General features: G+C 46.4%; 1 protein-coding gene across 1 annotated transcript in view; it reads left to right on the top strand.

The window, feature by feature from the left end:
• MBOAT2 (membrane bound glycerophospholipid O-acyltransferase 2) overlaps positions 1–22383 on the top strand; it is a 366457-nt gene that overhangs the window by 226102 nt on the left and 117972 nt on the right. The window contains exon 8 of the mRNA XM_077488747.1: positions 11261–11315. Within this exon, the coding sequence (XP_077344873.1) occupies positions 11261–11315 (55 nt within the window). The remainder of the gene's footprint in view (positions 1–11260; positions 11316–22383) is intronic.

Below are 22383 nucleotides of genomic sequence, written 5' to 3'. Positions count from 1 at the left end.
GGCCTGGAAGTGCTGCATTCTGACAGCCCTCTGCGACGGCGGTAACATTTCCGCCATTTTGTGTTTGTACCGGGGGTCTAAGTACGTTGCCACCCAGTACTGGTCCTTGACCCTCATGCTTTTTATACGGGGGTCCCTATTAAAACACTGGAGCATGAAGGCCCCCATTTGCACTAAAGTGGAAGCGGTGTGGTGGCCTGGCTCCTGCTCATCATCCAGGATAATGTCGTCCTCTTCATTCTCCTCTCCCCATCCTCGCACAACAGGGATCCCAGAAAGGTTTAAAGCATGCTCTTCTTGCTCCTGCTCATCCGCCCCGGCACCATCCTCCTCTGACTCCTCATCAGACTCCTGTTGTTGACTTGTCTCAGATAGAGTAGCCCCCCCTGGGAATTCATCCAGCATTGCGACTTCCTCATCTTCCCGCTCCTGCTCCTCCACAGCCTGATCAATGACACGACGCAATGCACGCTCCAGAAAGAAGGCATAAGGTACCATGTCACTGATGGCGCCATGGCTGCGACTGACCAGTTTGGTGATCTCCTCAAATGGCCGCAGAAGTCTGCATGTGTCGCGCATGAGCAGCCACTGGCGCGGTGAAAAAAAACCCAGCTCCCCAGAACCGTTTCTTTCGCAGAGTTCATACAGGTAGACGTTAACTGCACGTTTCTGCTGGAGCAGCCTATCAAGCATATAGAAGGTTGAGTTCCATCGCGTCGGGCAATCGCAAATAAGACGTCTGACCGGCAGATGGTGTCGCCGCTGAATGTCAGCAAGGCGAGCCATGGCCGTGTAAGATCTTCTGAAATGGGCCGAGATTTTCCTTGCCTGCCGCAAGATGTCCTGGACCCCAGGGTATTTGACAAGGAATCGCTGCACGACCAAGTTTAAGACGTGTGCCATGCACGGCACGTGCGTGATTTTGCCCTGTTTCAATGCGCTAAGCAGATTGGCACCGTTGTCACACACCACTTTACCAACTGTCAAATTGAGCGGTGTTAGCCACTCATCTGCCTGTGAACGCAAAGCTGAAAGGAGTGCCGGGCCAGTGTGGCTCTTTGCTTCCAGGCACAACAGACGCAGCACGGCATGGCAACGTCTCACCTGGCATGTGGAATAGGTTCTGGGGAGCTTGGGCGGTGCAGTGGAAGAGACGCTAGCAGCGGAAAAGGAGGAGGCAGCTGAGGAGGAGAGGGAGGAGGATGGAGTAGGAGGAGGAGAAGAAGAGTCAGGCCTGCATGCAATCCGTGGCGGTAAAACCAAATCTACACGGGTGCCACGGGTTACATGCTTGACGGCCGTCAGAAGGTTCACCCAGTGGGCAGTAAAACTGATATACCTTCCCTGCCCGTGTTTGCTAGACCACGTGTCTGTGGTCAGATGTATCTTGGCACCGACACTGTGTGCCAGAGATACATTCACTTGCCGCTGAACATGGCCATATAGCTCTGGGATGCCCTTCTCTGAGAAATACTTCCTTCCTGGGACCTTCCATTGTGGTGTTCCAATGGCCACAAATTTGCGAAAGGCCTCCGAGTCCACCAGTTTATATGGCAGTAGTTGGCGGGCTATGAGTTCTGACAAGCCAGCCGCCAACCGTTGGGCAAGAGGGTTATCCGGCGTCATCATTTTTTTACGCTCAAACATTAGGCCCACGGAAGCCTGCCTTTTTGCAGAAAAATGTGAGCTTGGCGTGATGGAAGGTGGAGTGGAGGACAATTGTGAGGAGAGAGGAGAAGGAGAAGTAGAAGACGAGGCTGGACGGTGAGAGCCTGCAGTGTGGCTTTGTGTGTTCCGTTGCTCCCACTGGGCTCGGTGATGGCTGCTCATGTGCCTTCTTAAGGCGGTCGTCCCTAGGTGAGTATTGGGCTTACCGCGACTAACGCGTTGACTGCAAAGATTGCAGATGGCAACGCTATTGTCAGCAGCGGACACGTTAAAAAAAGCCCACACTGCGGAGCCATGTGCCGGTGTCCTGGGAGCGCCAGATGTGACCGTACATGGTCGATGACTCGCTCCTGATACATTTGCAGTCTGCTTTGTCCCTGCTGTGCAATGTAAGTCATTGCTGCTTCTCCTCCCTATCTGCTGGTCCATATCTCCCTCTGAACTCCCCTCCTCTTCCTCTCTTGTGGGCACCCACGTGACATCACTAGACACGTCATCATCAACGTCACCTTCCCCACCGCTATAAGTAGAGTAGGCAGCAACACCGGGGACCAACCTCCTCCTTGGGCTGATCTGGGTACTGGCGTCAGACTGCTGAGTAGCGCTTGTTGCTACCTCCTCTTCCTGATCCAATACCAAGAGTGGCTGCGCATCAGAAATGTCCTCTTGATATGGATCGGAAAATAATTCCAGTGACTCAAGCGGAAGGTATGTGGTGGTGGTGGTGGTGGTCGTGTTGTTGGTGGTAGTGTCTTTGGGGGTGCACATAGCAGAGAGTGAAGAAGAGGGTGCAGATCGAGAGGATGAGGAGGGTGCAGAAGAGTAAGGCTGAGCGAGCCACTCAACCAAGTCTGGTGCATCCTTTAAAGTAATTGAACGCACCTTCTGCAACTTCCCACTTTGGCTCAAGCCTGTTGCTCCTGCCCTACCCCTACCACCCCTGCGGAAGGGCCTGCCTCTTCCTCTGCATGTCATTTTTTAAATGACCCTGTGACAAAACTCTTAGTCCCTATACCGCTGAAGGACTGCTGCAGTATAGGTGAGCGGTCAGCAGTGGTGCACGTCAACCCTATCTATTGTGGACCGATAGCGGTCCTTACAGAACAGCAGACTGTACCGCACTCAAGCCTATGTACCGTAGCACCCTATACCAAGTTACCAGTCCTTATAAGAACTTTTGTGGAACAAGCAGGTTGTGTGTTAGTGATTAGCAGACTGTACGTCAGTCCCTATACCGCTGAAGGACTGCTGCAGTATAGGTGAGCGGTCAGCAGTGGTGCACGTCAACCCTATCTATTGTGGACCGATAGCGGTCCTTACAGAACAGCAGACTGTACCGCACTCAAGCCTATGTACCGTAGCACCCTATACCAAGTTACCAGTCCTTATAAGAACTTTTGTGGACCAAGCAGGTTGTGTATTAGTGTTTAGCAGACTGTACGTCAGTCCCTATACCGCTGAAGGACTGCTGCAGTATAGGGCAGCGGTCAGCAGTGGTGCACGTCAACCCTATCTATTGTGGACCGATAGCGGTCCTTACAGAACAGCAGACTGTACCGCACTCAAGCCTATGTACCGTAGCACCCTATACCAAGTTACCAGTCCTTATAAGAACTTTTGTGGACCAAGCAGGTTGTGTATTAGTGTTTAGCAGACTGTACGTCAGTCCCTATACCGCTGAAGGACTGCTGCAGTATAGGGCAGCGGTCAGCAGTGGTGCACGTCAACCCTATCTATTGTGGACCGATAGCGGTCCTTACAGAACAGCAGACTGTACCGCACTCAAGCCTATGTACCGTAGCACCCTATACCAAGTTACCAGTCCTTATAAGAACTTTTGTGGACCAAGCAGGTTGTGTATTAGTGTTTAGCAGACTGTACGTCAGTCCCTATACCGCTGAAGGACTGCTGCAGTATAGGGCAGCGGTCAGCAGTGGTGCACGTCAACCCTATCTATTGTGGACCGATAGCGGTCCTTACAGAACAGCAGACTGTACCGCACTCAAGCCTATGTACCGTAGCACCCTATACCAAGTTACCAGTCCTTATAAGAACTTTTGTGGAACAAGCAGGTTGTGTGTTAGTGATTAGCAGACTGTACGTCAGTCCCTATACCAATGAAGGACTGCTGCAGTATAGGGCAGCGGTCAGCAGTAGTGCACGGCAACCCTATGTATTGTGGACCGATAGCGGTCCTTACAGAACAGCAGACTGTACTGCACTCAGGCCTATGTACCGTAGCACCCTATACCAAGTTACCAGTCCTTATAAAAACTTTTGTGGACCAAGCAGGTTGTGTGTTAGTGTTTAGCAGACTGTGCGTCAGTCCCTATACCGCTGAAGGACTGCTGCAGTATAGGGCAGCGGTCAGCAGTAGTGCACGGCAACCCTATGTATTGTGGACCGATAGCGGTCCTTACAGAACAGCAGACTGTAACGCACTCAGGCCTATGTACCGTAGCACCCTATACCAAGTTACCAGTCCTTATAAGAACTTTTGTGGACCAAGCAGGTTGTGTGTTAGTGATTAGCAGACTGTACGTCAGTCCCTATACCAATGAAGGACTGCTGCAGTATAGGGCAGCGGTCAGCAGTAGTGCACGGCAACCCTATGTATTGTGGACCGATAGCGGTCCTTACAGAACAGCAGACTGTAACGCACTCAGGCCTATGTACCGTAGCACCCTATACCAAGTTACCAGTCCTTATAAAAACTTTTGTGGACCAAGCAGGTTGTGTGTTAGTGTTTAGCAGACTGTGCGTCAGTCCCTATACCGCTGAAGGACTGCTGCAGTATAGGGCAGCGGTCAGCAGTGGTGCACGTCAACCCTATCTATTGTGGACCGATAGCGGTCCTTACAGAACAGCAGACTGTACCGCACTCAAGCCTATGTACCGTAGCACCCTATACCAAGTTACCAGTCCTTATAAGAACTTTTGTGGACCAAGCAGGTTGTGTATTAGTGTTTAGCAGACTGTACGTCAGTCCCTATACCGCTGAAGGACTGCTGCAGTATAGGGCAGCGGTCAGCAGTGGTGCACGTCAACCCTATCTATTGTGGACCGATAGCGGTCCTTACAGAACAGCAGACTGTACCGCACTCAAGCCTATGTACCGTAGCACCCTATACCAAGTTACCAGTCCTTATAAGAACTTTTGTGGAACAAGCAGGTTGTGTGTTAGTGATTAGCAGACTGTACGTCAGTCCCTATACCAATGAAGGACTGCTGCAGTATAGGGCAGCGGTCAGCAGTAGTGCACGGCAACCCTATGTATTGTGGACCGATAGCGGTCCTTACAGAACAGCAGACTGTAACGCACTCAGGCCTATGTACCGTAGCACCCTATACCAAGTTACCAGTCCTTATAAGAACTTTTGTGGACCAAGCAGGTTGTGTGTTAGTGATTAGCAGACTGTACGTCAGTCCCTATACCAATGAAGGACTGCTGCAGTATAGGGCAGCGGTCAGCAGTAGTGCACGGCAACCCTATGTATTGTGGACCGATAGCGGTCCTTACAGAACAGCAGACTGTACTGCACTCAGGCCTATGTACCGTAGCACCCTATACCAAGTTACCAGTCCTTATAAAAACTTTTGTGGACCAAGCAGGTTGTGTGTTAGTGTTTAGCAGACTGTGCGTCAGTCCCTATACCGCTGAAGGACTGCTGCAGTATAGGGCAGCGGTCAGCAGTAGTGCACGGCAACCCTATGTATTGTGGACCGATAGCGGTCCTTACAGAACAGCAGACTGTAACGCACTCAGGCCTATGTACCGTAGCACCCTATACCAAGTTACCAGTCCTTATAAGAACTTTTGTGGACCAAGCAGGTTGTGTGTTAGTGATTAGCAGACTGTACGTCAGTCCCTATACCAATGAAGGACTGCTGCAGTATAGGGCAGCGGTCAGCAGTAGTGCACGGCAACCCTATGTATTGTGGACCGATAGCGGTCCTTACAGAACAGCAGACTGTAACGCACTCAGGCCTATGTACCGTAGCACCCTATACCAAGTTACCAGTCCTTATAAAAACTTTTGTGGACCAAGCAGGTTGTGTGTTAGTGTTTAGCAGACTGTGCGTCAGTCCCTATACCGCTGAAGGACTGCTGCAGTATAGGGCAGCGGTCAGCAGTAGTGCACGGCAACCCTATGTATTGTGGACCGATAGCGGTCCTTACAGAACAGCAGACTGTAACGCACTCAGGCCTATGTACCGTAGCACCCTATACCAAGTTACCAGTCCTTATAAGAACTTTTGTGGACCAAGCAGGTTGTGTGTTAGTGATTAGCAGACTGTACGTCAGTCCCTATACCAATGAAGGACTGCTGCAGTATAGGGCAGCGGTCAGCAGTAGTGCACGGCAACCCTATGTATTGTGGACCGATAGCGGTCCTTACAGAACAGCAGACTGTAACGCACTCAGGCCTATGTACCGTAGCACCCTATACCAAGTTACCAGTCCTTATAAGAACTTTTGTGGAACAAGCAGGTTGTGTGTTAGTGATTAGCAGACTGTACGTCAGTCCCTATACCAATGAAGGACTGCTGCAGTATAGGGCAGCGGTCAGCAGTAGTGCACGGCAACCCTATGTATTGTGGACCGATAGCGGTCCTTACAGAACAGCAGACTGTAACGCACTCAGGCCTATGTACCGTAGCACCCTATACCAAGTTACCAGTCCTTATAAGAACTTTTGTGGACCAAGCAGGTTGTGTGTTAGTGATTAGCAGACTGTACGTCAGTCCCTATACCAATGAAGGACTGCTGCAGTATAGGGCAGCGGTCAGCAGTAGTGCACGGCAACCCTATGTATTGTGGACCGATAGCGGTCCTTACAGAACAGCAGACTGTACTGCACTCAGGCCTATGTACCGTAGCACCCTATACCAAGTTACCAGTCCTTATAAAAACTTTTGTGGACCAAGCAGGTTGTGTGTTAGTGTTTAGCAGACTGTGCGTCAGTCCCTATACCGCTGAAGGACTGCTGCAGTATAGGGCAGCGGTCAGCAGTAGTGCACGGCAACCCTATGTATTGTGGACCGATAGCGGTCCTTACAGAACAGCAGACTGTAACGCACTCAGGCCTATGTACCGTAGCACCCTATACCAAGTTACCAGTCCTTATAAGAACTTTTGTGGACCAAGCAGGTTGTGTGTTAGTGATTAGCAGACTGTACGTCAGTCCCTATACCAATGAAGGACTGCTGCAGTATAGGGCAGCGGTCAGCAGTAGTGCACGGCAACCCTATGTATTGTGGACCGATAGCGGTCCTTACAGAACAGCAGACTGTACCGCACCCAAGCCTATGTACCGTAGCACCCTAGACAGACCAAGTTACCAGTCCTGATAAAGAGCTTTGTGGAACAAGTGAGTTGTGAATGATTAGCAGACTGCAGCAGAAGGGCAGCAGTCAAGTATAATATTCTTTCTATATTTGGAAGAAAGAATATTATACGTGTACAAGCCTATTACCGTACCACTGATACCAGTCCTGAAAAGAACCTTTGTGGAACTAATAGTAACAGCAAGTCTTTAAAATTATCCTCACTGCCTGACACACTGCTTCCTGCCTGTCCCTATACAAATTGGCAAAAAAGAGTAGGCTGGAACGATTAGCTGGAACAGCTCTTTTGTGGACCTGATAGTAACAGCTAATGATGATGATGATGATGATGATGAAGAAAGACTAATCTGGCTGAGCTGTCCCTAAAATAGCAGCATACAGCGCTCTGTCCCTTTATCTAAACTGACAAAAGAAACTCAGGCTGCTGACCTAACACCTATACCAGTCCTGAAAAGAACTTTTGTGTACCAAATAGCTAGCGTTTTCTCTGTCCCTACTCCACACAGGATCCTTTCCCTACAGTGACAGAAGAAAGAATGTAAAATGGCCACCGGATCGGGTGTATTTATAGGTTAGGGGGAATGTCCAAGTGTCCATGAGCTGTCATGTCTCAATTGGTTGTCCTGTAACACATGATAAACGTGTCACGAAAGGTTAAAGTTCTTGTATACATTAAACACGTAAGTCCGCCGGGGCGAACGACGGAAAAAGGCGTTCGAACCCGCGGACGGCGAAAGTCGGAAATTCGCCGCGAAACGACCGCCGGGCGAACCGTTCGGCCATCACTAGTAGTGAGTATAACAAGCATGCTTTACTGCATATGCACACTGATTGTACTGTTGTGGGTTTAGTAACACTTTAAGGTCTTATTGTTATATACTTGGAATACCATGTCAGAGATATATTATTTATCATTGTAGAAGAACATATTCCACACTACTTCTTCATTTTTTCAGATTTTTCTGTTAAAAAAAAAAATCAAAATCTTTTAGTTTTTTTTTTCCAGGCCTTCCCATCTCTATTCCTGCTAGGCATGGACATGGAATTATATCATTATGTATTTTTTTGGTCCTGCCAGGCTTTGATGTGATAATTGTATATGATGAGATTGTTGGTCCTGCCAGGTGTTCATGTGACATTACATCATTTTTTTTATCCTGCAAGGTGTGGATGAGAGAGCATGTCATGCTTGGGATTTTGGTCCTGCCAGCCATGAATCTGAGATTTTATTTTGATAGGGTTTTTGGTCCTGCCAGGCATGAATGTGAGATATTATTTTGATGGGTTTTTTGGTCCTGCCAGGCATGAATGTGAGATTATATTGTGGTAGATTTGTTGTTCCTACCAGACATGGACGTTGGATTATATTATTCTGGAAATAGTCAAAATATGTCATCATAGTGTGCCTGACAGTACTTCAAACTAAACTGCACAGACTTTTGAAAAACTCCTATATAGGGGTGGGTGCTTAACTATGGTGCCTTATAGATCCAAAAAGAAAGAAAAGCCAGCAAGACAGCACACAAATCCAGATGGAGAATTTACTGATCTCCCATATCAACAAAAAACACCAATAACAGAAGATTTGAGGGCACAGCAGCTGTCTTTAGCAAGGTATCGAGATATGCAGAGATTTGCTTTGCTTGTCGCCTTGATAAGAGCCCCCATGCTCTCAGAACATTAGTGTTATCTCTTTAGCTGATATAGGACGTCAGTAAACTCGCCATCCGGATTTACAATCGGTGTGCTGGCCTTTCATCATAGTGTGCCTGTGACACTATTTTCTCATATGTGAATCAGAAGTCTCCAACAGTTTTTTTGGATGAGGAAGGCTCCATTTACATGCCAGAATAGTTGGGCCTTATAAAAAAAAATACTGAAGAAGCAACACTTTGCTGACAGAAACTAGCCACATTCTCTATGATGTTTTTCCAAGGCTGCATGGGAAAAGAGTTTCCAAATGACTCCCTTTCTGTAAAGAACATCAACTATACTTACCTTTTTGGTGACCCATGTCTGCAAATGCTGCAGGTTCACTAATGTAGGTATTCCATACTTTTGGCATTCTATTCTACCTACTTCCCTATTTGCACTCTGTATTTCCCCTTGCTAACCCATACATCACCACTGTGCCTACCAGCCTTCAAGAGGAATCACTGTGTGTGGCAGGAAGACAGGTATTTGGCCAATGCAGAAAAGCTGAATACTTGCAGTGGCCAGGGCACAGAGAAGTGGAGGTGTTACAACACACATGCCTCTGGAATAAAAAGTTTTGATGATCTCCTTTACAGGACTGTAAGCAATATACAGTGTGCAAAATGATTTTATATATAATATGTGTCTGTGTATGTACATACATATTTATATTGTACAGGGTTTCAAGGGTGGGTCCTGGACATGGGATACATGTCCCCACTATTTACGTTGCAGTCCGTTTTTTGGGTTTTGAGTACTCAGGTAGGATGAGGGGTTCCAGGTTAGTTTGGTCAGAGAGGAATGATTTATAGTGCTCTCTGGATTGTTAAGTCCTCACTTGAAGAGACTTTGAGTGGGAAAAAGCCATCAATCCCGAATAGAGGAACTTTGGTCCTGAAAGGGTTGTTTCACCTGCAGGGAATGCCTGAAAAAGAGCAGGATGGAGTCATGATATGTTGATGGGGTAGAGTAGGCGTAGTTCACAGCTGTGAGCTAGTGTGGACTGCCATGCAACTGAGACTGCTGCGGCCCAGATGGGAACTCTAAACCCAAGTGTGGGAATAGTATATTTGCAGTGAGCCATTATGTTGTCTTAACTATACCAGGATTATGGACTGTTTGCTTTTACTTTTGTTAAAAGAAGCAGTTTGTTTTTTTGCTCGTGTAGCACCCCCTAATATAGGTGCTAAGATGTAAATAGTTAGACTAGCGTAATTTTCTCTTCTGCCAGAGGCAAGGCAAATCCTCTAAAAAAAAGGGGCCAAGTGGGGCTAGAGGCAAATCCTCTGACAAAATGCTGTAATTCATTAGTTAGGACAGCTCATAGTGTTCTGGTGCTGCTAAGTTTGCCTAGGGGCTTCTCCTGCCCTCTAGAAACTAGTAGAGCTCTCTGGAACATGGGTGGGAGCTCGGCAGATAGGCAGCATGAGTATGTAGCATTCTCGGCCAATTACAGGGGAGGTTCCCCTGGGCATGCTGGGATTGGCCTATATATTCAGAGAACGTGTGAGCTCTGGATCCTTTCCAGAGAGTGGAGTACACCAGCCAGGGGTGAGGCAGTCTTGCCTCCCATGGCACCTGCTGCCATGCGGCCTCAGGTGGGCGACCTGAGGGCTTGAAGTGAAAATGGAGGAGTGACCCTGGTGCTTCTGAAGAGCTGACTGAATGGGAGCCATGCCTAAGAGGATCTGTTTGTAACTCCTGTGAGTACAGACCAAAGACCTAGGGGCCTATTCTTTTGGCTATGCCTTTGTGCTAGTACAGCCAGTCAAGTGTCCAACAAAAGAGATCACTAGCTAGTGATCTGAAAAGCTTTATCTACCTGTTCTTCACTACTGGAGACTTTGCTCATACTCTCTATTTCTACACTGCTACACAGGAGAAGTCTGCTATCTGCTCCCAGCAAGGCACTTTGCCTACTGTTCAATTCAAGATCAATTGAGTTCTCAAGTTGTGAATAATTTTGTTTTGGAGTAACCTACTACAAATCCCCTACCCTATCCAATTCCTCAAAAATTTAACTACAAAACAACACTCCTAGACTCATCTTTGACTACATCTAGCCTAAGTATGTGTACCTGGATGCAGGAAATTCCTTGTACCTGGCTGCCAGTGAAGATGTAAAGACTATCTGGGTAATACTCAAGCTGCTCCTACTGGGTTAGCGCTACACGTGAAACCAGTGAAAACTGTTTACCTCTATAAGCGGCTGGCTGGTGATCCCAAGTTCCACATATTACAATATATATGTGTGTGTGTATATATCTATATATATATATATATATATATATATATATATATATATATATATATATATATATATATATATATATATATATATATATATATATATATATATATATATATATATATACATGTGTATAATATATATATATATATATATATGTGTATATAATATATATATACATACATATATGTCTTCCAATGTGGTGGGGAGCATCCAAATCAGTTACCAGGGCTTTATAGTAGGGGAAGGGGGCCTGTGTGCATTTATGCAAATACTTACCTTTCATCTCCTCTTTTATAGGAGTATTTTGTAAAGAAGAAACGCTGACGCCATCGCAAAGAAGACTGGCTGTTAGGTAAGACTGTTCTGTCTGTTTATCTATTTCTATACTGAAATGAAAAAAATAATATTTTTCATTTGTTCCTAAAATATGTCAGTTGCCTTGTTGTTGTATCATATTACCCATGTGATTTGTGCAAGCATGGGTGGCTATAGCAGCAAAGAGAGGGATTTCTTTTGCCTAAAAATTCTTTATTTAAAGGAATCAACAATGCAACATGACAACGATGGTCACGCAATCATGAGAGGTGTCATATAAAAACAGAGCATGGATTAGAAAGACGTTGTAGTGATACATTCATGGCCTCACGTCTTCAAACTTACACATACTGACTGAACTTACAAGAAATGGCAAAACAGTATTTATAATGGGTTGCATTCCCATAGCATTGATGATCCTAGAGTTTTTCAGATTTTCAAGAAGGAGATTAGGACCTAAGCTAAAAAGTACAAAAAATAATGGGGCTGGGGGGAGAAGAAAGAAGTGAGGCAAGGGAGATTTAGTGTCTCTTCCCCCCCTCCCCCCCCGACTGGCAACCCAACAGGACTCCCTAAAAATGAGTCAGCGTTTAGAATTCTGTAAAGTTGAAATTGTGATGCTATAGGGGACTGATCTTTATAGAAAATGTAAGGGGTTCAGATCTTACAGTATTTCTTGCCTTGTTCTTTCCTTGTCATAGTGAGGTCCTCCATCAGTTGGATGTCCTGGATCCTAGTAAGCCACTGAGATTTAGTAAGGGTATCTGTGCTTTTCAGCTTTTGCAGCTCTGGGATACAGGCCTTGGCAGCTGTGAGTAGATATGTCAATCAGGAGTTTTTGTTCTTTTTTTTATAGTTTGACATAGGGGTGTCATGCAACAAATAAACCAAGGGATTCTTCCCTAGAGTCACACCTGTAAGAAGATGTATCGTTTGTTTGAACGTTTTCCAAAAGTCTTGAAGCTTATGGCATTCCCAAAAAATGTGGATGAGTGCATGCTCACACTCCAGACAGTGTCAGCAAGCGCTTGGTACCATTCTTTCTTTCTGTGCCTGAGAGAAATTTATGTTGAGGTCCCTCTCCCATTGTTGCAAGGAAGGTAGTTGAAAGAAAGGGATTTTTAAAGAGATTTGACAATAAGCAAAGTCCCCACTTATCAATCACCATAAACATTTAGGGAACCTTTACCAAAGCAGCATACTTGAGAATAACTTGAAGAGGGTTTTTAATTCATAGACCAGGTAACCCTAGCAGTACAGAAAGCAGTTTTGGATATTTTATTTAGTAGTAGAGGTATACGGTATATTATACATGTATGTAATGGAGTTGAAGTGATTACCCTTTATTTGGCAACTTAAGTTTTTAAAAATGCAAGCTTTTTGATGCCTTGGATCCGTTTTAAACCTGAAGAAGGGATCTAAGGTATCTCAAAGCTTGCAACTTTGCTAGCTTAAAGTAGTAGTTCACTTTTGAAATATAAAAGCTACTTTAAATAATAATATGCTGTGGGTATCTGTAAGATTTTATTGTGCAACGTTTGGGCTATGGCCGTGATCTTGTTTTTCTGCAATCTGAATGTGAATCTGCCGACTAATTTCAGTGACATCATGCATTCCATGGTGTCGCTTATCCCCCTCCCTGCAAGCAACATCCTTTGATTCCCTGAGCAAGTAAATAGGAAGTGCATTCTCTTCCTTTCCAAGTGCAACTTTGAAAAAGGGGGTATCCCAACTCCTCTGGAGTTAAAGCTCTCTCTGCTTAGCTTATGCAGGGAATAGATACCGAAAGCAAACTGGCATACACACTCAGGGAATGTGCTGCGCAAATCTGTTTGCAGTGGGGAGCGCTCAATACTTTGAGAACCTTTAACCACTTTCAGACCGGACCATTTTGCTGGTAAATGACCAGAGGTCTTTTTACACTTTGGCACTGCGCTGCTTTAACTGGTAATTGCGCGGTCATGCAATGTTGTACCCAAACGAAATTTGCGTCCTTTTCTTCCCACAAATAGAGCTTTCTTTTAAAGGTATTTGACTGACTCTGCGATTTTTATTTTTTGCGATATAAACGTAAAAAGACCGCAAATTTTGAAAAAAAATGATATTTTCTACTTTTTGTTATTAGAAAAATCCAATAAACTCAATTTTAGTCATACATTTAGGCCAAAATGCATTCAGCCACATGTCTTTGGTAAAAAAAAAGTCAATAATTGTATATTTATTGGTTTGTGCAAAAGTTGTCACATCTACAAACTAAGGTACATTTTCTGGAATTTACGCAGCTTTTAGTTTATGACTGCCTATCTCATTTCTTGAGGTGCTAAAATGGCAGGGCAGTACAAAACCCCCCAAAATGACCCCATTTTGGAAAGTAGACACCCTAAGGAAATTGATAAGAGGCATGTTGAGCCCATTGAATATTTTATTTTTTTGCCGCAAGCGATTGAATAATGACAAAAAAAAAAATTTTTTTTTTTTTACACAAAGTTGTCACTAAATGATATATTGCTCACACATGCCATGGTTATATGTGGAATTGTACCCCAAAATACATTCTGCTGCTTCTCCTGAGTACGGGGATACCACATGTGGTCGACTTTTTGGAAGCCTAGCCGCGTACGGGGCCCCGAAAGCCAAGCACCGCCTTCAGGATTTCTAAGGGCATACATATGTCATTTTACTCCTCACTACCTATCACAGTTTTGAAGGCCATAAAATGCCAAGATGGCACCCCCACAAATGACCCCATTTTCGAAAGTAGACACCCCAAGCTATTTGCTGAGAGGCATGTTGAATCCATGGAATATTTTATATTTTGCCACAAGTTGCGGGAAAATTACAAACTTTATACATTTTTCACAAAGTTGTCACTAAATGATATATTGCTCACACATGCTATGGGCATATGTGAAATTACACCCCAAAATAAATTCTGCTGCTTCTCCTGAGTACGGGGATACCACATATGTGGGACTTTTTGGGAGCCTAGCCGCGTACGGGGCCCCGAAAACCAAGCACCGCCTTCAGGCTTTCTAAGGGCGTAAATATTTAATTTCACGCCTCACTACCTATTAGGCCGCGTACACACGGGCGGACTGTTCGCCCAACCTTGTCCGCTGAACAATGTTTGGGCGGACAGTCCGCTCGTGTGTGGGCTTTCAGCGGACAGTTTCAGCGGACAGTTGGACGGACAAAGTCTTTCGGAAATTCCGAAAAACTGTCCGCTGAAACTGTGTTTGAGCGAACAGTCCGCCCGTGTGTGGGCCTGTCCGCTGTACTTTCGAAATGAGCGGACTGTTCCCGCTCGGAAAGTCCGCCCATTTCGAGCGCGTGTACAGGTAGGCGGGGCCCGCGAAGGAGACGTTGCGGGCTCCGTCGCCTGGAATGGGCTTAAAGGGGAAACCCAACGCCGAAAAAAATCGGCGTGGGGGTTCCCCCAAAGTCCACACCAGACCCTTGTCCGAGCACGCTACCCGGCCGGCCAGGAAAGGGGGGCGAGCGAGCGCGCCCCCCCTCCTGAGCCGTACCAGGCCGCGTGCCCTCAACATGGGGGGGTGCCTTGGGGAAGGGGGGGCCGCGCGGCCCCCCCACCCCAAAGCACCTTGTCCCCATGTTGATGAGGACAAGGGCCTCTTCCCGACAACCCTGGCCGTTGGTTGTCGGGGTCTGCAGGCGGGGGGCTTATCGGAATCCGGGAGCCCCCTTTAAGAAGGGGGCCCCCGGATACCGGCCCCCCACCCTATGTGAATGAGTATGGGGTACAATGTACCCCTACCCATTCACCTGTGAAATAAAGTACAAAAAAAAACACAACACAGGGAAAAAATATTTTATTGCACAGCTCCGGGGGGTCTTCCGTCTTCGGGGGTCTTCTCGCCGGACTCCTCCGCTATCTGTGTGTAGCTCTTTTACTAGCGGAGGAGTCCGGCTTTCTTCCTCCCCGCCGCCGGCCTCTTCTCCCGACTTCGGGGGTCTTGTCCCCCTCTTCGGTTCTTCTGCCGGGCCACCGCGCCTTCTTGTAGCTCTTTTACAGGCGGTGGCCCGGTCTTCTGTCGCCGCTGCCTTCCGTTCTTCTGTCGCCGCCTTCGGTTCTTCTGCCGGGCCACCGCGCCTTCTTGTAGCTCTTTTACAGGCGGTGGCCCGGTCTTCTGTCGTCGCCGCCGCCGCCGCCTTCCGTTCTTGTTCTTCTTCTCCTGGAGATGTTGACTCGACGAGCTCTCCGGCCGGAATGCCAGGGCCGCGCTGTGCGGTCACTTATATAGTGACAATGGGGCGGTGTCACATGGTATATGTCACATGGGTTGGTCACATGGGTTGATGTCACATGGGGACTATGACATCGTAAGGGGGCGGGGTCACCATGTGACCAACCCATGTGACATATACCATGTGACACCGCCCCATTGTCACTATATAAGTGACCGCACAGCGCGGCTCTGGCATTCCGGCCGGAGAGCTCGTCGAGTCAACATCTCCAGGAGAAGAAGAAGAACAACAAGAAGAAGAACAAGAACGGAAGGCGGCGGCGGCGGCGGCGGCGACGACAGCGGCGACAGAAGACCGGGCCACCGCCTGTAAAAGAGCTACAAGAAGGCGCGGTGGCCCGGCAGAAGAACCGAAGGCGGCGACAGAAGAACGGAAGGCAGCGGCGACAGAAGACCGGGCCACCGCCTGTAAAAGAGCTACAAGAAGGCGCGGTGGCCCGGCAGAAGAACCGAAGAGGGGGACAAGACCCCCGAAGTCGGGAGAAGAGGCCGGCGGCGGGGAGGAAGAAAGCCGGACTCCTCCGCTAGTAAAAGAGCTACACACAGATAGCGGAGGAGTCCGGCGAGAAGACCCCCGAAGACGGAAGACCCCCGGAGCTGTGCAATAAAATATTTTTTCCCTGTGTTGTGTTTTTTTTGTACTTTATTTCACAGGTGAATGGGTAGGGGTACATTGTACCCCATACTCATTCACATAGGGTGGGGGGCCGGTATCCGGGGGCCCCCTTCTTAAAGGGGGCTCCCGGATTCCGATAAGCCCCCCGCCCGCAGACCCCGACAACCAACGGCCAGGGTTGTCGGGAAGAGGCCCTTGTCCTCATCAACATGGGGACAAGGTGCTTTGGGGTGGGGGGGCCGCGCGGCCCCCCCTTCCCCAAGGCACCCCCCCATGTTGAGGGCACGCGGCCTGGTACGGCTCAGGAGGGGGGGCGCGCTCGCTCGCCCCCCTTTCCTGGCCGGCCGGGTAGCGTGCTCGGACAAGGGTCTGGTGTGGACTTTGGGGGAACCCCCACGCCGATTTTTTTCGGCGTTGGGGTTCCCCTTTAAGCCCATTCCAGGCGGCGGAGCCCGCGACGTCTCCTTCGCGGGCCCCGCCTACCTGTACACGCGCTCGAAATGGGCGGATTTGCCTCCTCCTTACGTGGGCGAGTCCATTCATTTCAAAAGTTGAGCGAACTGTTTGGCAAACAGTTTGCTGAAACAGTCCGCTCGTGTGTGGGCAAGTCCGCTCATGCAAATTTTGAGCGGACTGTTTGCCGAAACTGTTTGACGAACAAGGTTGGGCAAACAGTCCGCGCGTGTGTACGCGGCCTTACAGTTTTGAAGGCCATAAAATGCCAAGATGGCACAAAACCCCCCCAAATGACCCCATTTTAGAAAGTAGACACCCCAAGCTATTTGCTGAGAGGCATGTTGAGTCCATGGAATATTTTATATTTTGCCGCAAGTTGCGGGAAAATTACAAACTTTTTATTTTTTATTATTTTTTTTCACAAAGTTGTCACTAAATGATATATTGCTCACGCATGCCATGGGCATATGTGAAATGACACCCCAAAATAAATTCTGCTGCTTCTCCTGAGTACGGGGATACCACATATGTGGGACTTTTTGGGAGCCTAGCTGCGTACGGGGCCCCGAAAGCCAAGAACCGCCTTCAGGCTTTCTAAGGGCGTAAATTTTTGGTTTCACGCCTCACTACCTATTACAGTTTTGAAGGCCATAAAATGCCAAGATGGCACAAAACCCCCACAAATGACCCCATTTTAGAAAGTAGACACCCCAAGCTATTTGCTGAGAGGCATGTTGAGTCCATGGAATATTTTATATTTTGCTGCAACTTGCGGGAAAATTACAAACTTTTTTTTTTTTTTCACAAAGTTGTCACTAAATGATATATTGCTCACGCATGCCATGGGCATATGTAAAATGACACCCCAAAATAAATTCTGCTGCTTCTCCTGAGTACGGGGATACCACATGTGTGGGATTTTTTGGGAGCCTAGCTGCGTACGGGGCCCCGAAAGCCAAGAACCGCCTTCAGGCTTTCTAAGGGCGTACATTTTTGATTTCACGCCTCACTACCTATCACAGTTTTGAAGGCCATAAAATGCCAAGATGGCACAAAACCCCCACAAATGACCCCATTTTAGAAAGTAGACACCCCAAGCTATTTGCTGAGAGGCATGTTGAGTCCATGGAATATTTTATATTTTGCCACAAGTTGCGGGAAAATTACAAACTTTTATTTTTTTTTATTTTTTTTTCACAAAGTTGTCACTAAATGATATATTGCTCACACATGCCAGGGGCATATGTGAAATGACACCCCAAAATAAATTCTGCTGCTTCTCCTGAGTACGGGGATACCACATGTGTGGGACTTTTTGGGAGCCTAGTCGCGTACGGGGCCCCGAAAACCAAGAACCGCCTTCAGGATTTCTAAGGGTGTAAATTTTTGATTTTACACCTCACTACCTATCACAGTTTTGAAGGCCATAAAATGCCAAAATAGCACAAAACCCCCCAAAATGACCCCATTTTGGAAAGTAGACACCCCAAGCTATTTGCCGAGAGGCATGGTGAGTATTTTGCAGCTCTCATTTGTTTTTGAAAATGAAGAAAAAAAAAATTATGTATATTTTTTTTCTTTTTTTCAATTTTCAAAACTTTGTGACAAAAATGAAGGTCTGCAAAATACTAACCATACCTCTCGGCAAATAGCTTGGGGTGTCTCCTTTCCAAAATGGGGTCACTTGGGGGGATTTTGTGCTATCTGGGCATTCCATGGCCTCCGAAACTGTGATAGGCAGTGAGGAATGAAATCTAAAATTTACACCCTTAGAAATCCTGAAGGTGGTGCTTGGATTTTGGGGTACCGTACGCGGTTAGGCTCCCAAAAGGTCTCACACTTGTGGTATCCCCGTACTCAGGAGAAGCAACAGAATGTATTTTGGGGTGTAATTTTACATATAACCATGGCATGTTCGAGCAATATATCATTTAATGACAACTTTGTGCAAAAAAAAATAAAAAAATAATAATAATGTATTTTTTCCACAACTTTTGTCAAAATATAAAATATTCCATGGACTCGACATGCCTCTCAGCAAATAGCTTGTGTCTATTTTCTAAAATGGGGTCATTTGGGGAGGTTTTGAACTGTCCTGGCATTTTATGCACAACATTTAGAAGCTTATGTCACACATCACCCACTCTTCTAACCACTTGAAGAAAAAGCCCTTTCTGACACTTTTTGTTTACATGAAAAAATATTTTTTTTTGCAAGAAAATTACTTTGAACCCCCAAACATGAGGTGTTTTTTTAAAGCAAAAGCCCTACCGATTAAAATGGTGGGTGTTTCATTTTTTTTTTTCACACGGTATTTGCGCAGCGATTTTTCAAACGCATTTTTTGGGGAAAAAACACACTTTTTTTTATTTTAATGCACTAAAAATCACTATATTGCCCAAATGTTTGATGAAATAAAAAATATGATCTTAGGCCGAGTACATGGATACCAAACATGACATGCTTTAAAATTGCGCAGAAACGTGCAGCGGCGACAAACTACGTACATTTTTAAAAGCCTTTAAATGCCTTTACAGGTGACCACTTTAGATTTACGGAGGAGGTCTACTGCTAAAATTAGTACCCTCGATCTGACCTTCGTGGTGATACCTCACATGCATGGTGCAATTGCTGTTTACATATGACACCAGACCAACGCTTGCGTTCCACGTTGCGCCTTAGCAGGGGGGGACAGGGGTGTTTTTTTTTTTTTTTTTTTTTTTTATTATTTATTTTGCTTTTTTATTTTATTTTTAAACTGTTCCTTTCATTTATATATATTTTTTTATGATTTTTATTGTTATCTCAGGGAATGTAAATATCCCCTATGATTGCAATAGGTAGTGACAGGTACTCTTTTTAAAAAAAATTAGGGTCTATCAGACCCTAGATCTCTCCTCTGTCCTCAAAGCATCTGACCACACCAAGATCGGTGTGATAAAATGCTTTCCCAATTTCCCAATGGCGCTGTTTACATCCCGCAAAATCTAAGTCATGAAATGCTTGTAGCTTCCGGTGTCTTAGGCCATAGAGATGATTGGAGCCATTCTGGTCTCTGATCAGCTCTATGGTCAGCTGGCGGAACCACCGGCTGCATTCTCAGGTTCCCTGTTGGGACAGGAGAGCCTGAGAAAACCATGGAAGATGGTGCGGGGGGGGGGACATTCCCTCCCACTGCTTGTAAAAGTAGTCTAGAGGCTAATTAGCCGCTAGGATTGCTTTTACATAAAAGCCGACCGCTGGCTGAAAAGAATGATACCAAGATGATACCTAAACCTGCAGGCATCATTCTGGTATAAGCACTCAAAGTCCAGCAACATACCAGTATGTTGCTGGAACTGGTTGGGCATATATTGTAATTTTTTTTTCATGCAGCCTGTGGGCTGAACGAAAAAAAAATATTGATCGGTGGGTATGCCCACCATTAGATACCACCCTTCATCCACCCACTTTCTAATGGTGGGCATACATGCACCATTTATATATGCCGAAGCATGGGGGCATCCTCCCGCAAAAGGTAGGAGCAGATCGCTCCTCCACCCCTTATGCCCCCATGCTTCGGCATATATGCTCTTTTTTAACTGTGGTGGTGAAATCACCCCCGACAGTGCTGGAGTCACGGCTTTATGTATCATGGGAGCAAACGCTGTTGCTGTCAAGATAAATAAATCCGCTCTGCAGCAGAATGGCGTACCTGCTAAGCAAATGATGGTTAACAATAAAACAAAGTAACATTACAGTATAACAGTAGGACTTACCATACCTGCAAAGCAAATACAAAAAAAATCGCAAAAAATAACACATTTAACACAATCTGTGCCTAAAATATATATATGCCGAAGCATGGGGGCATCCTCCCACAAAAGGTAGGAGCAGATCGCTCCTCCACCCCTTATGCCCCCATGCTTCGGCATATATGCTCTTTTTTTAACTGTGGTGGTGAAATCACCTCCGACAGCGCTGGAGTCGTGGCTTTACGTATCGTGGGAGCAAACGCTGTTGCTGTCAAGATAAATAAATCCACGCTACAGCTGAATGGCGTACCTGAAAACAAAAAATGGTTAACAATAAAACATTGCAGAATAGAATACAGTACAAAGGAGCAGAACAATAGAGAGAGAATAGAGAGAGAGAGAACAATAAAACGACAACTATTTTTGGTTTTTTTATTTTATATTTTTTTTGGTTTTTTTTTTTTTTTACTTTTTTTTTTTTTTTTTTTAAACACTTTTTTATGTAACTTTAACACTTCTGTTGTAACGGTTCCAGCGGTTTGGGTCTCTCAAAATGCGATGGCATCTTGGGAGACCCTGTGAACGTGTGCCTAGCCTGTGCAATGCTGTACCCTACGCTAATACTCAACTAGTTCATGGTAGCGTTCAAAACATTCACCAATGCAAAGACCAGGATTGTCAGGACAGCGGGGACAACAATAACGGGTGTCACGCCTAAATCCGCGCTTTCTGCAGACACGACATTTTCTTTGGGGGGCTCGTTGGGTAGGGGTACTCGGGAGGGCATAAAGATAATGCCTCTCATGCAGCTGGCTTACTGCATCTGGTAGGGGAAGGTGAGGTGGAGCACCGTCTGGATACAGAAGGGCTCTGACGATATCCTCCTGGAATTTAAGGAAGGATCCAGTCCGTCCTGAAGCTTTGTGTAGTACATAAGCATTCAGTATAGCCAATTGGAATAAATAAACAGACACTTTTTTGTACCAGCGTCTGGCCTTACGGGCAACTAGATACGGCGCCAACAACTGGTCATTGAGGTCCACCCCTCCCATGTTAAGGTTATATTTGTGGACACAGAGGGGTTTCTCCACAATACCAGTCGCCGTAGGAATTTGGACCGTCGTGTCTGCATGAAGGGAGGTAAGAACGAAAACATTCTTATTATCCCTCCACTTCATAGCGAGCAAATTATTACTGCGCAAGCAGGCTCTCTCCCCCAGCCTAAGAGGGGACTCTACAAGCCGCTGGGGAAAGCCCCGGCGATTAGGTCGCACGGTGCCACATGCTCCAATCTGCTGATCAAACAAGTAACTAAACAGTGGCACGCTTGTGTAATAATTGTCCACGTACAAGTGGTACCCCTTTCCGAATAAGGGTGACACCATGTCCCACACTATCTTGCCAGCGCTTCCTATGTAATCAGGGCAGTTCTCCGGCTCTACGTGACTATCTCTACCCTCATAAACCATGAAACTACGTGTATAGCCTGTGGCCCTGTCACAGAGCTTATACATCTTGACCCCGTATCTGGAACGCTTGTTGGGGACGTATTGTTTGAATGACAAGCGACCAGAAAACTTAATCAGGGACTCATCAACGCAGACAACTTGATGGGGAGTAAACAAGTCTGCAAAACGTTGGTTGAAGTGGTTTATGAGGGGCCGAATTTTGTAGAGCCAATCGTATTCAGGGTCTCCACGAGGACGACAGAGTTCATTGTCGCTGAAGTGCATGAACCGCAAAATCATCTCGTATCGTGTCCTGGACATGGAAGCAGAGAACACGCGCATATGGTGAATTGGGTCAGTGGACCAATATGACCGCAACTCACTCTTTTTGGTTATGCCCATGTTGAGGGAGAGGCCCAGAAAGATTTTAAATTCGGAAACCGTAACTGGTTTCCATTGTTTGGCAAGGGCGGACTGGGGAATAGTGGCGATGTGTTGAGCAGCGTACAAATTGGTTTGGTCCACAATAGATCTATAGAGATCTTCGGTGAAAAACAGTGAGTAAAAGTCAAGTGTCTTAAAATCA

The sequence above is a fragment of the Lithobates pipiens genome, unplaced genomic scaffold, assembly GCF_037356315.1.
Source record: "Lithobates pipiens isolate NorthernLeopardFrog02 unplaced genomic scaffold, aLitPip1_a1.2 Scaffold_18, whole genome shotgun sequence".
NCBI lineage: Eukaryota > Metazoa > Chordata > Amphibia > Anura > Ranidae > Lithobates > Lithobates pipiens.
Note: the sequence above shows the minus strand (reverse complement) of the source record. Positions and strands in the feature narration are given on the sequence as shown.